Source organism: Giraffa tippelskirchi, chromosome 4, assembly GCF_054371585.1.
Source record: "Giraffa tippelskirchi isolate mGirTip1 chromosome 4, T2T-mGirTip1v1.2.pri, whole genome shotgun sequence".
NCBI classification, from domain to species: domain Eukaryota; kingdom Metazoa; phylum Chordata; class Mammalia; order Artiodactyla; family Giraffidae; genus Giraffa; species Giraffa tippelskirchi.
The window spans coordinates 54819942-54833454 of record NC_137278.1 but is presented as its reverse complement, the minus strand read 5'-3'; the positions used below and the strand labels follow the sequence as shown (position 1 = coordinate 54833454).

At 43.2% G+C, this 13513-nt stretch overlaps 1 protein-coding gene across 15 annotated transcripts in view; it reads left to right on the top strand.

Moving 5' to 3' along the window:
- Window positions 1-13513, top strand: part of REEP1 (receptor accessory protein 1) — a 127425-nt gene that overhangs the window by 82884 nt on the left and 31028 nt on the right. For all 15 annotated transcript variants that reach the window (XR_014082752.1, XR_014082753.1, XR_014082751.1 and 12 more), the window contains exons 4-5: window positions 2292-2412; window positions 6403-6516. Coding sequence is in view for 12 of the 15 variants with exons in the window: in XM_081592879.1 (XP_081449005.1) it covers window positions 2292-2412; window positions 6403-6516 (235 nt within the window). In the remaining 3 variants the exon portion in view is untranslated. The remainder of the gene's footprint in view (window positions 1-2291; window positions 2413-6402; window positions 6517-13513) is intronic.

Genomic DNA, 13513 nt, shown 5'->3' with positions numbered 1-13513 from the left:
CAACTGAAGATCCTGTGTGCCACAGTGGAGACCCAGTACAGTCAAATACATAAATAAATAATTATTTTTAAAAAGATACACAGATCCCTAGAGGCATAGTGTGCCATGCAGAGTCACACAGGACAGATCAGGAAGCAGAGGAAGGAAGTGTGGGCAGGAGCCTATATTGTGGTGTCCATGAGAGAGGCATTCTCTCTATCAGCAAGGTCCCAAGATGTTAAAGCATTAGAATACAGAAAATAAAAAGACCTGGTTAATACCCGTTTGATCTGCCAAGTACGGTTGCACAGGTTTTTCGTAGCACAAGGTACCTAGCCAGTGGAGCTGAAATTCAGACGAAGCCCTGTTTGCAAGTCATGTGCTTACAGGACTGCACCCAGTCGAAGGGCTGAGCTTTTTCTCACATGTGCAGAAGTACCACATGGGTTAACAGAGGCCCTTGATGGCGCTTGTCTCAGGATGTTATTCTATACTAATTGTCTTGATTTAAGCAATCTCTGTTTCCTTGACTGGACTGTTGGTTCCGAGGATGCCAGAACTTTGTCTGTGTTTCCTGCTAGACTAGAAGCTCCAAGAGAACAGGGCTCAGGTCTTCTATGTTCCCCAATGTCCTCTTGGTGCCCAGCACCAACTGCCACATATAGGTGCTGGCAAAGTGTTTATAGGATACATCAGTGAATAGTACCCAGGGCTTTAAACTTCAGAATTATATTTTATATGTACCTTGAACTCTTCTTTCTTTTGGCACCAAAATGATAAAACCTTTTTGCCTGCTGTTGGTTTTTAAAATTTAGGTTTTTTTTCTACTGAAGTATAGGTGGCGGTAGTGGTAAAGAACCCACCTGCCAAAGCAGGAAATATATGAGACAAGGGTTTGATCCCTGGGTCGGGAAGATCCCCTGGAGGAGGGCATGGAAACCCACTCCAGTATTCTTGCCTAGAGAACCCCATGGAAAGAAGAGTGTGGCAGGCTAGAGTCCATGCGGTGGCAAAGAATTGAACATGACTGAAATGAATTAGCATGTACGCATAGTTGATTTACAATGATGTGTTAGTGCTGAATCACTTTGCGGTACACCTGAAACTATATATGTATGTTCAGTTCAGTTGCTCTTTGCAATCCCATGGACTGTAGTACACCAGGCTTCCCTGTTCATCATCAACTCCCGGAGCTTACTCCAGCTCATGTCCATCAAGTCGGTGATGCCATCCAATCATCTCATCATCTGTCATCCCCTTCTCCTCCTGCCTTCAGTCTTTTCCAGCATCAGGGTCTTTTCAAATGAGTCAGTTCTTCGCATCAGGTGGCCAAAATATTGGAGTTTCAGTTTCAGCATCAGTCCTTCCAATGAATATTCAGGACTGATTTCCTTTAGGATAGACTGGTTTGATCTCCTTGCTGTCCAAGGGATTCTCAGGGAGTATATATATACATATATATATATATAAGTATATGTATATAAAGCAGTTATATATATTGTACTTGTTCAGTCGCTTAGTCGTGTCCAACTCTTTGTGACCCCATGGACTGCAGCACACCAGGCTTTCCTACATTTTACTATTTATATTCTATTCCCTGCCCCCCTCCCTCAAGTCTGCTGTTGGTTTGAGCAGGGTAAGTAGCATCCTCTTTCCTGCAAGAGTTGGGCTCCTGTCCAGCCTGTTTGGGGACTAAGAAGACAGCCAAGGAACAGAGGTTTTCATTCTAAGTGGAGATTCTTTGTCACCTCTGCCCTGCTGTAAATCCTCCAGGTGTTTGTCCCTTCTTGGCCTCCAGGAAAGAGTGAATGACTGGGAACTTGGGCAAGGGTGGATGTGGCATCTGGGCCTGCAGGAGCTCTGGCTCCAGCCAAAGTGAACAGAGCCTGGCAGAAAGCACCAGTTGTTGTCAGGCACAGTCATAGAGTGACTGCTGAGAGACCCTGGGACCCTAGCTTGTTTGACAACAAAAGAAAATGTGAACGGGCTTTGCGAACCCCCTGGTGGGCCCATAGATAGGACTCTGTGCTTTCACTGCTAGGTGCCTGGGTTCAATTCCTGGTTGGGGAACTAAGATCCTACAAGCCTCTTATTGAGGTCACACACACACAGAAATGGAACTGGTTTTCAAAAGAGGTCCTGGACTTGTATACCTTGGATGTGCATGTGTGCGCACACATTCATGGGAATCCGAAGACCAGGCTGTGTGCAGGCAAGAGAGCTGTCTGTGCTCCCAGGTTCTGTCTTTCGTAGGCTCAGGGAAGAGTTGCTGAAAACCTAATGGAATGTGTATTTTTCTCATCTCTCTCCAGGTTTCCATTCTATTATGAACTAAAAATAGCATTTGTAGCCTGGCTGCTGTCTCCCTACACAAAAGGCTCCAGCCTCCTCTACAGGAAGTTTGTACATCCCACGCTGTCTTCAAAAGAAAAGGTAATTTGTGTTGTTCTGCCTTTCATTCCTTCCAGTGAGTGAAAAAAATTTTTAAGTGCTTTTTTTTTTTTAAAAAGACATATGATTTTATTGAAGGAGACTCTTGATTGACTTATTTGCCCCCTACCCGAAAATTGTTCCTTCTTTCTCTTTTAAGTCTATTTTTATGACCTGGTGAAATTCCCAAAAGGATATTATTCATCACTATTATTGTAAAGCATTTCCATACATCGAAACAAAAGACAGAAAAAAATTCACTCATAATTCAACTCCCCAAACTGAGTTTTTCCTTTCATCAGGCTCAGCGCCTGTCCTTTTGCAGATGGAATTTTTATATATACTACTAAAAAATACTTTAAAAACTTAGTACGGGGCTTCCTTGCTGGTTCAGTAGTAAAGCATCTGCCTGCCAGTGCAGGAGATACAGGTTCAATCCCTGGTCTGGGAGGATCCTACATACTGAGGAGCAGCTAAGCCCATGCACCGTAACTACTGAGCTTGTGCTCTCGAGCCCAGGAGCCACAACTACTGAGCTCACGTGCCACAGTTATCAAAGCCTGCTCGCCCTAGAGCTCATGCTCTACAAGAGATGCCACTGCAGTGAGAAGCCCACATACCACAACTGCAGAGTAGCCCCCGCTGGCTGCAACTAGAGAAAAGCCTGAGCAGCAACCAAGACTCAGCACAGACAAAAAAAATAAAAATAATACATTTTAAAGATAAAAATAATAAATTTTTAAAAACCTAACATAAACAGGAAAGTTGAAGCCTAGAGAGATGAAAAGACTTGAATTTGTGCCTGGATAGCTACAACAGAGACTGGAATATAATAAATTTCTAGTACATTTGCTTTATTGATCAATGATAAAATGTATGCTACAAATGAAATACCTGCTATTTTTATACTTTATAAGTTATCAGTTGATAAGTGTGTTAATGAGAATAGACATAATGATTTGTTTCATGCTATTTACCTTTTGTGTTTTGCTTCAAAGTTTTGCTTCACATACATCCTTGGAATGAAAATGTAGATTTATCTAATGTCAAAGATGGAAAAAATAAGATAGGGAGAAATTGCAGCAAGGAGTCAACAATATCTAAGGATTCAAGGAGGAATTACAACTTATACCTCTTGAAAAGAAATTTAAGCTACTTTTAAGATAATGTCACTGTCTATAAAATTATTTTTTGTTTAACATCTCCACTGAACCTAATTTGCCAGATTTGTTTTCAATGGATTGTTCCATGGTTTTGTTAAGATTTCATACAATAAGAGACATGTGCACACTTAAGTTGCTAAGTCATGTCCTACTGTAGCCTGCCATGCTCCTCTGTCCATGGAATTTCCCAGGCAAGGATATTGGAGTGGGTTGCCATTTCCTCCTCCAGAGGATCTTTCCAATCCAGGGATCAAACCCACATCTCCTGTGTCTCCTGCATTGGCAGGTGGGTTCTTTACCACTGAGACACTAGAGGAAATAATAGATGCAGAGACCATTAAAATAAATGACCTCTGTCTTATTACTTTGTTTGGTAGCTCCTTTTTTCATTCAATCCAGTCTATGTAATGTTTCCTTAAAATAAAATGTTAACCATACACACACACACCAAAAAACCAAACAAACCCAAAAGCAATAACTACAAAAAACTGAACAGATGCATTACTTGTCTTCTGAAATCTTAAACATGTTTGCATACCATCCTTTTCCACTTGGTCTTCATAAGGACCCACAAATATCACCACACATAGTATACAGTCAACTTCTGTTGACTTCTTGTCTTAGAATAAATTCTTGAGAGTGGGATTATTGGGTCCAGCATTCTGTACTTCATTAATGATATTATATGAATTTCTGAACTGGTTGTGTGGTGAGATTCTACCATATGAATTAAGAGCGCTATCAGTTCAGTTCAGTTGCTCAGTCGTGTCCGACTCTTTGCGACCCCACTGACTGCAGCATCCCAGGCCTACCTATCCATCACCAACTCCCAGAGTTTACTCAGGCTAATGTCCATTGAGTCGGTGATGCCATCCAACCATCTCATCCTTCTTCATCCCCTTCTTCTCTTGCCTTCAATCTTTCCCAGCATCAGGGTCTTTTCAGATGAGCCAGCTCTTCACATCAGGTGGCCACAGTATTGGAGTTTCAGCTTCAACATCAGTCCTTCCAATGAACATTAAGGACTGATTTCCTTTAGGATGGACTGGTTGGATCTCCTTGCAGTCCAAGGGACTCTCAAGAGTCTTCTCCAACACCACAGTTCAAAAGCATCAATTCTTCGGCACTCAGCTTTCTTTATAGGCCAACTCTCACATCCATACATGACCACTGGAAAAACCATAGCCTTGACTAGATGGACCTTTGTTGACAAAGTAATGTCTCTGCTTTTTAATATGCTGTCTAGGTTGGTCATAACTTTTCCTCCAAGGAGCAAGCGTCTTTTTATTTCATGGCTGCAGTCACCATCTGCAGCGATTTTGGAGCCCCAAAAAATAAAGTCTGCCACTGTTTTCACTGTTTCTCCATCTATTTGCCATGAATTGATGTGACCAGTTGCCATGATCTTTGTTTTCTGAATGTTGAGCTTTAAGCCAACTTTTTCACTATAGGTGGCTTGATATATTCGTTTCTGTTGCTTCTGAAAGTTGGACACTTTGGATTTCCAGGGCAAGGTTTGAGTATATCAGTTGGAGGTACTCCAGTACAGGTTATTGTAGCCATTTCTGAGATGCCCTTTAGGAACTAGGACACAACACTTACTGTCTCAGAGGGTAAACTTTGAGAAACAGTAATCCCTGCCTCCACCTCATTATCAAATCTCTACTCTTCCTGCTTCCCTTTCTCTAAACACTGGACTTAACCCTGAAGCCGCTAATGTAATGTCCATTGACGTGAAGGTGACTGACTCTTAAGAGCTGCCAAGAATCACTTCCAGAGTCAGCCAGGGGTCACAATCGAAACTGAGTGTTGTGTCTTCCTGAGGAATTTTAAACAAGGACCAGGCAGGGGGTTGAATGCCCACCTGTATGCCTCAAAGTGAAGGAAGTGCACCAATGTGCTGAACTCCAGATGAGACAGAAGCCAAGTGTCATCGACTGAACTCTGCTCCTATGACTATAGAATGGCTGTTTTCTTAAAACAATGACAATAACAAGCCAAACACAACAAAAAGAATGAGCCAGCACTGATCCAAATTTGAACTAAACCAATATTTTACTTGCTCTTGGTCCCTAAGTAGACCTCAATCCTCTCTCCCACCGCACCTTTACCTTGTAGTTGACTTCTGATTTCTGTTTTTATTCAATTATCTGTAAAATGATCTCCTCTATCAACAAAAATATCCCCTATCTCTTTCTGCATCCTAATCTCTCCCATTGATATACACATGAGGAGGAATTTGGATATTGTATGAAATTGCTATGAAATAATAGAATTTCAGAGATCCTGGGGCTTTACCTGCTTGAGATAAGATGACAACGGTTCTTGGTTATTGAAACCAGACACTGTGTCAGGTGCTTTCCTGGAATGAGTGCATGTAGTCCTCACCGTGGGGTTTCCGGGGTGGCTCAGCAGTAAAGAATATGCCTGCCAATGCAGGAGATACAGGTTCGATCCCTGGTTTGGGACAATCCCCTGGAGAAAGAAATGGCAACCCACTCCAGTATTCTTGCCTGGGAAATCCCATGGACAGAGGAGACTGGCGGGCTACAGTCCTTGGGGTCACAAGAGTCAGAGAGGACTTAGCAACTAAACAACAACGAATTCTCACCAGGTTCCACAAGTTAGGTGCCACCGCTGTCCTCATTTCGCAGAAAACAGAACCATGTGTAGACGCTAAGCACTCACCCAGGTCTGACAGCCAATTACTGGCAGTGCCAGTGAGAATCAGTGATGGAGCAAGCTGCCAAGCTCAGCGCTCAGGAGAGAGGAGAAAGAATAGAAGTTTATTTGGGCCTTCCAACTCAGAGTACATGTTTTCCTTTGACAGGAAATTGATGATTGCCTGGTCCAAGCGAAAGACCGAAGTTATGATGCCCTTGTGCACTTTGGGAAGCGAGGCTTGAACGTGGCGGCCACGGCGGCAGTGATGGCTGCTTCCAAGGTACCGTGCCGGGACCTGACCACCATGGCTGTAACTCATCCAGAGGCAGGCCAAGTATAGCTGGGGTCCCCTTGAAAATCTGAGGGGATAAAGGCTGAATATTACCATCAGAAAACTGCGGGCTCGTGCACACATACACACACACACAAATGATTTATGCAATACCAAGAGGTTCCCAGAGCCCCTGAAGCTCTGTGATTCTCATGTTAAGAATTTCTAAGTTACTTGAAGCATAAACCTTGGACACAGAGAAGAGGGGTGGGGAGGCGATGGGGCACTTCTTTGCAATTTCCCAGCATGCACTGGGAGAGTCACCTAAATAGACAGGTGCAGAGACTTACCTGAGTGAGCAGGTGCACTTCAGGTTCACATGACCCTGAAGATCCAGGGGAAGGAAACCAGGGTCCAAGAATAAGTTGAGTGGTTTAAATGTGGAGGACAGTATGTGTAGTGGCAGTAGCTAGAGTAGAAGAGGGTTTTTAAAAAATAATTTTTTTTTACACTGTTGTGTTGGTTTCTGCCATACAACAACTTGAATCAGCCAGATTATACATATATTCCCTTCCTCTAGAGCCTCCCTCCCCTCCTCCAACTCCACCCTTATAGGTCATCGTGCACCAGACTGGGCTCCCTATGTTATACAGCAACTTCTCACCAGCTATCCATTTTACACATGATAGTATATATATATATATTGATGCTACTTTCTCCATTCATCCTACTCTTTCCCTACCCCTCTGTGTCCACAAGTCCATTCTCTGCATCTTCATCTCCATTTCTTTCTTGCAGATAGGTTCATCAATACAATTTTTCTAGATTTCATATATATTCATTATGACCCAGCAACCCCACTACTGGGCATATACCCTGAGAAAACCACAATTCTAAAAGATATATGTACTCCAGTGTTCATAACAGCACTGTTTACAATAGCCAGGACATGGAAGCAACCTAGATGTCCATCAGCAGATGAACGGGTAAAGCAGATGTGGTGGATATATACAGGGGAATATTACTCAGCCATAAAAAATGGATTTGAGTCAGTTGTAGTGAGGTGGGTGAACCTAGAGCCTGTTATATAGAGTGAAGTCAGTCAGAAAGAGAAAAACAAATATCATACAGTAGAGGAGGTTTGAAATAAACACAAATCTGTGGGATATTGTGATGTAAGTCTTTACTTCCTTCTCTTTCCCACCCAGCCCTGTTCAAAGGCCCTCTGTGTTCCTTCCCAGCTTCTTCTTCCATCACATTCTCCTTGTCATTATGTCAGTTTCTTATCATGCGCTCAACCCTGAAAAATGTAATTAGTAGACGTTTACTTGTAGAGCAAATTCAGCAGATTGCCCATGTAAAAATCACTTCCCCCAAACTCGGTTGTAGAGTAGGGGTCTACAGTTGGTGGAGGATGGAGAAAAGACAGTTATGCTTATGTCTGGGGAGACGCAGTAGTTGGGAGGTGAGTTGTATTTGCAAAGGGAAGCTATGAGTCCTAAATGGTGATGTGAGAGTTTTGGGGTAAGAGAGGGTAGAGCTTTGAAAGGATTTGGAAAAGGACTTTGAATACTGATCTTGGTGCTCCATAGGCTTCCGGTGGACGGTGGAATGGAGTGTCTGGACAGTGAGTTGGGTCAAGGGACTGAGCTGGGTTTTCTAGGCCCAGGGAGAAGCACTTTAGGAGCATTTCTGGGAGAAAGATTATAGCACACAAGACTGAGTGTTTAAAAAGTACCATCCACATAAAGTCAAGGAGCTCTGCAGACATAGGTTGGCAGGGAGACAGGAGACCCAAAAGGGAATGATTCCTGTTTCAGAGAAGGACCAGCTGATTATGTAACACAGAATCGTAGTGAAGTGTCTCACTGCTTCTACAGCTGGTACCTGGACGGTCCCTGCCCACCTTAGTACAATAGTTGCTGGCAAAGCAACGAAGTTGCTGGCAAAGCAGCGAATCCCAGGAAGTATCTTTGGAGGGGAAATTCTGCATTTTATCTTCAGATGTATCAGAATTTACAAAGAGCAGTGGATTCCAAGATCATTCTATTTGAGATACAATTGTTTTATGCTTTTGTGTTTAAGCTGAAAGAAAAGAGAACTCGGAATTGCTAAATTCTGAATTCATCAGGCCAGCTTGGTCACATGAGGCTTATAGAAGCCTTCTCCCAGGCCCCTTCCTCCACCCCATCTTCTCTGCTTCTGCACCTAAAGGACAGATTAATGCTCTTTCCTCAGCTCAGACATAGAGCATCAGTGTGATGTATTTATCAGAGTGGCTCAGTGCGGGCCACCTGGCCACTCAGTCGTGTGTGTAAATTATATTCTGATGGTAATTCTGTAGGGCCATCCTTTTCCAGGTCCCTCTCCAGCCGGAGTCTCCTGAGTCTTGATACCATGTTGGCCGGTCACCATCAGCCCCTCTGACCACCGGGGAAGCCCATGAGCCCAGGCCTCCAGCAGGGCACCTTACAGCTAACCTGAAGGATGCTCCAGACAGTCTGAAACTTGCTTCAGAAATTAACTGCTCACTGGTTCTTTCTTGTCTTGCTAAAGTAGTGAGGGACACCTGCTTTCTGCTGAATTTGGTTTCAGACGAAATTTTTCTGCCTTTTAGGAGCTTTGCTTTTCCTCTCTAAATGTCTTAACAGAGAAAATACTCTTCTCTCTCTAAAATAATGTCTTCTATTTTTGAAACAGATGTGTACTTAAAAAAAAAAAAAATAGTTTGGCTGAGGGGTAGATCCGTGGTTTCCATAGCAACAAGGGACCACTCCAGCCAGCGGTTGAAGAATGATGACTCACCAGTGGGTTCAAATCTGGCTTCAGGGTTCAAACCACCTGGGAAGCTTTGTTTCTCATTTTTAAATAGATTCTCAGATGTGCTGAATCAGAATTTCAGGCCATGGGCCCTTGCATCTCTATTTTTAACAAATTCCTCAGATGATTTTCAAACAGCAAGCTCATTAGGAGCTCATTACGGGTCACTGCCTGACACCCCATGCAGAGCCAGAAACCACAGGTGATTAGGGTTAAAACAGTTAACTTCTTTAACATTCCTGGGATGCAGATTTAGCCCCTTAGAAGCATTAACCTTGAGAATGAGAAAGCTGAGTCCAGAACAACTTTGTCAATGACCCCAAGGGAACAGTCAAAGCAATTTTGTGGGGAAAAAAAAAAGGACACCATATCAAGTCCTGGTGGCTAGGGTGACCATATAATGTAATATTCAGACAAGGCTCATCTGAGAGTTAAAGGGTGCTCGAATTTTGCTAGAACAACAGGTACAAACTAGGTCAAGCAAATTGGAATTTATGGTCACAGTGCTCGTGGCCCCATTTTACATCTCCTGGACTCTGCCTGTCTCCTTCCAGAAAACACCCTCAACTGACAAATCAATTCTCACTCTGAATACCTACTGCATTTAGCTCAACAGATGCAGAAGATGGGGTGAGGTGCCTGAGAGCCTCTCTCTGAGTTTAGACAGATTGAAGAGAGCCTGGGACCAGGAGACCAAATGAGGAGGGCACTTCTTCCTCATCTGATCTTTTTTCCATCCTTTGATGCTTCTTCAAGAGGAACTGCAGAGCTTAACTGGAAGAATGAAAGGTCTTTTACCTACACTTTTAGTGCATTCTTTTTCCTTGTAACTTTGAGCCCTTTCTCAAAAAAAAAAAAAAAAAAAAAAGAGAATGTTTGCAGGGTTTTTGCAAATAATCATGAAGTGTGAAGAAGGTTTGTAAACCATTTGTTCAGTTGTTCAGTCATGTCCAACTCTTTGAGACCCCATGGACTGCAGCGCACCAGGCTTCCCTGTCCTGTCTCCTGGAGTTTGCTCAGGCTCATTGAGTCGGTGATGCCCTTCAACCATCTCATCCTCTGTTGCCTGCTTCTCTTCTTGCCCTCAATCTTTTCTAGCATCAGGGTCTTTTCCAGTGAGTCAGGTCTTCATATCAGGTGTCCAGAGTATTGGAGCTTCAGCATTCGTCCTTCCAATGAATATTCAGGGTTGATTTCCTTTAGGATTGACTGGTTTGATCTCCTTGCAGCCCAAGGGACTCTCAAGAGTCTTCTCTAGCACCACAGTTTGAAAGCATCAATTCTTTGGCCCTCACCCTTTGTCGTGGTCCAACTCTCACATCCGTACATGTCTACTGGAAAAACCATAGCTTTGACTATATGGACCTTTGTCAGCAAAGTGATGTCTTTGCTTTTTAATATACTGTCTAGGTTTGTCATAGCTTTTCTTCCAAGAAGCAAGTGTCTTTGAATTTCATGGCTACAGTCACTGTCAGCAGTGATTTTGGAGCCCAAGAGCCTGTCACTGTACCAATTTAAGTTGCTATTGATGTTTTATCTTAGAACTAGAAAATCTAAAATAAAAATATTGCACATTGGAAATGTCTCTCCAGACCTATTAACCCCAACACACCCCCCAGTTTTCCCCAAGGTCTAGTCCTTGTCCCTGGGAAGTAGCGGTGCATCTTTGCTTTCAGTGACATCTCTGTCTCCTTCCTGGGAACACACTTCTCTAGTACCTTCTTTCTAAGTGTCCCTAGTCTCCTGGTTGGTTCTGAACTTAGATTTTAGCTATTAATATTTCCCAGTCAGTAATTCCACCTGGAGGGAATATTGAGCCCCACATCTTCTTAAGGCTAGAATTGGAAAGCTCTCTTTTTAAAAATAATTCTCTAGACATTCATTGGGTTTCCCTGGTATGCTGAGACAGTAAAGAATCTGCCTGCAATGTGGAAGACCTGGGTTTGATCCCTGGGTCAGGAAGATCCCCTGGAAAAGGGAATGGAGAAATTCATTAGTTAAGCAAAATACATTCTCACATGAGGAGAAACCATAGTGAGAAAAAAACAATTGAGCAAGAGTTTTAGTGACTCTCTCTGGCTCTGCCCATGTGTCTATCCACACGAACTGTACTCTTTTCCTCCTCATAAACACTTTTCACTGAAAAAAAGAAAGAAAGAAATTTAAGACTGTGAGATATCCAGACCCCCTCATTCCCCTTGACATTTGAACTCTATCCTCCATCTCCTCTACCTGCCCAGTTCTCTGGCCTGAGAAACCAGTCTTGTGTTTGTTTTACTTGTCTCATAACTTGAAAAATAATGCTGTTTTACTTCCCCTGGAGATCCTGTCCTAGAACAGTTCCAGCGGTGCCAATAATGTTATTAGAGTCACCTGTTCAAGACAGCTGCTCTCAGTAAAGCTGGCACTCTGTGTGTGAGGGATGCTTCTGCCCCAGATTGCCTGTGGGTTCTTCCCTCCCTAGAATCGGATATTTCCTGTTAGTTTGTGAGCTCCTAGTGATGAGTGGTTCTGGTTTCTTTTCCCTTGTTCCTCATTTAGGAAAAAACCAACACTAAAAGCCAAACTGCCATCTTGTTCGTTGTTTTGCACTCGTTAAACCTCATTAATCAATCTGAAGAATAAACTTTTTGAGGCCGCCAATCCTCTGTCCAAAATGGTAGCCACTTGCCACATGTGGCTACTTAAATTATTTGAAATTAAGTAAGTTTTAATATTCAATTCCTCAGTCTTTGCGAACCCCCTTTTAAGTTCTCAGCAGCCAGTGTGGCTAATGACTGGGGTATAGGATGTTCCACCATCACAGAAAGTTCTCTTGGACAGTGCTGCACCAAGACCTCTGTTACGCCTCTTGGGTTCTCCTTTGCCTTATTTCCATCTTCTTGCCTATAGTGCTCTGCTTTAACCAAGGCCCCTCCCTCCCTCACCTGCTCAGCCCTTTGGGCCTTTGTATATGTGGTGTACCAGGAAAAGAGGGGGATGGAGACTCAGCCTACAGCATTGCCCATGGTGGAACTTTTGCTTCTTCACCTTCTCCCCTGGCCCAGCTCTGCTTTCACACTTTGCTGACTTGTCAGGCAAAGCTCAGGCACTTTGCCTGCAATTATGGTCAGCGGCCACCAAGGTGTAGCCAAGCCTTGGTTATAGCCCTAGTATCCAAATAGCTCGGCACAGTCACAGAGAGATAAATTACAGTGTCTTCCCACTCATTGAAAAAAAAAAAACAAACCCTTCTTTTTTGCTTTAAAAATAAACTCTGTGAAACAATTCACCATAATTTAAAAAAAAAGTTGTCTGCCTCCGATCCTTATTTTTTATCCATCATTGCTTTATCTGATGGAGAAGGCAATGGCACCCCACTCCAGTGCTCTTGCCTGGGAAACCCCATGGATGGAGGAGCCTGGTAGGCTGCAGCCCATGGGGTCGCTAACAGTCGGACACGACTGAGCAACTTCACTTGCACTTTTCCCTTTCATGCACTGGAGGAGGAAATGGCAACCCACTCCAGTGTTCTTGCCTGGAGACTCCTAGGGACGGTGGAGCCTGGTGGGCTGCCGTCTATGGGGTCGCACAGAGTCGGACACGACTGATGCGACTTAGCAGCAGCAGCAGCTTTATCTGAAAATCTTGCTTGAATAAAATGCTGCTTTCAAATGACCATGAAACTTTATTTTTGGAACCAGAAGCTAATTCTGGAAAGTTCATAAGCCTAGTGATTTGAGATTTCTGACCAGACTGGAGTTATTTGCCTTTGTTTTTTTCTAGCAAAAACCCAAAAGACAAGAAAAAAACAACCTACCTGTTTACAATCTGTCAGATTAATTACAGTTAATCAGATTAAATTATAATTAACCCATTTAATTAATTATATTGATTAAATATTGATTTTCTTTTTATAACATCTCCCTATATCCACTCATGCTTGGAAGGCATGCTTTCCAAGGAAGAAGAAAAGACTGCTGGCCCCTCCAGGTTCCCATGTCTCCCTTGTGTGGCTTCTCACCCTTTTGTCTGCCAAACCCAGGGACTCCAGGAAGCCTCATGCTTGTCCCTTCACCCCTCAGAGCAACATTTCCCAGCCTCCATGCTCACTTATGTCAGGTTAGCCCTCTTTCTGTTTTAGCCAAGGACTGTGTGACATAAAATTAATGTTTAGAGTTCACTATGGCAACCGTTTAAACACCAA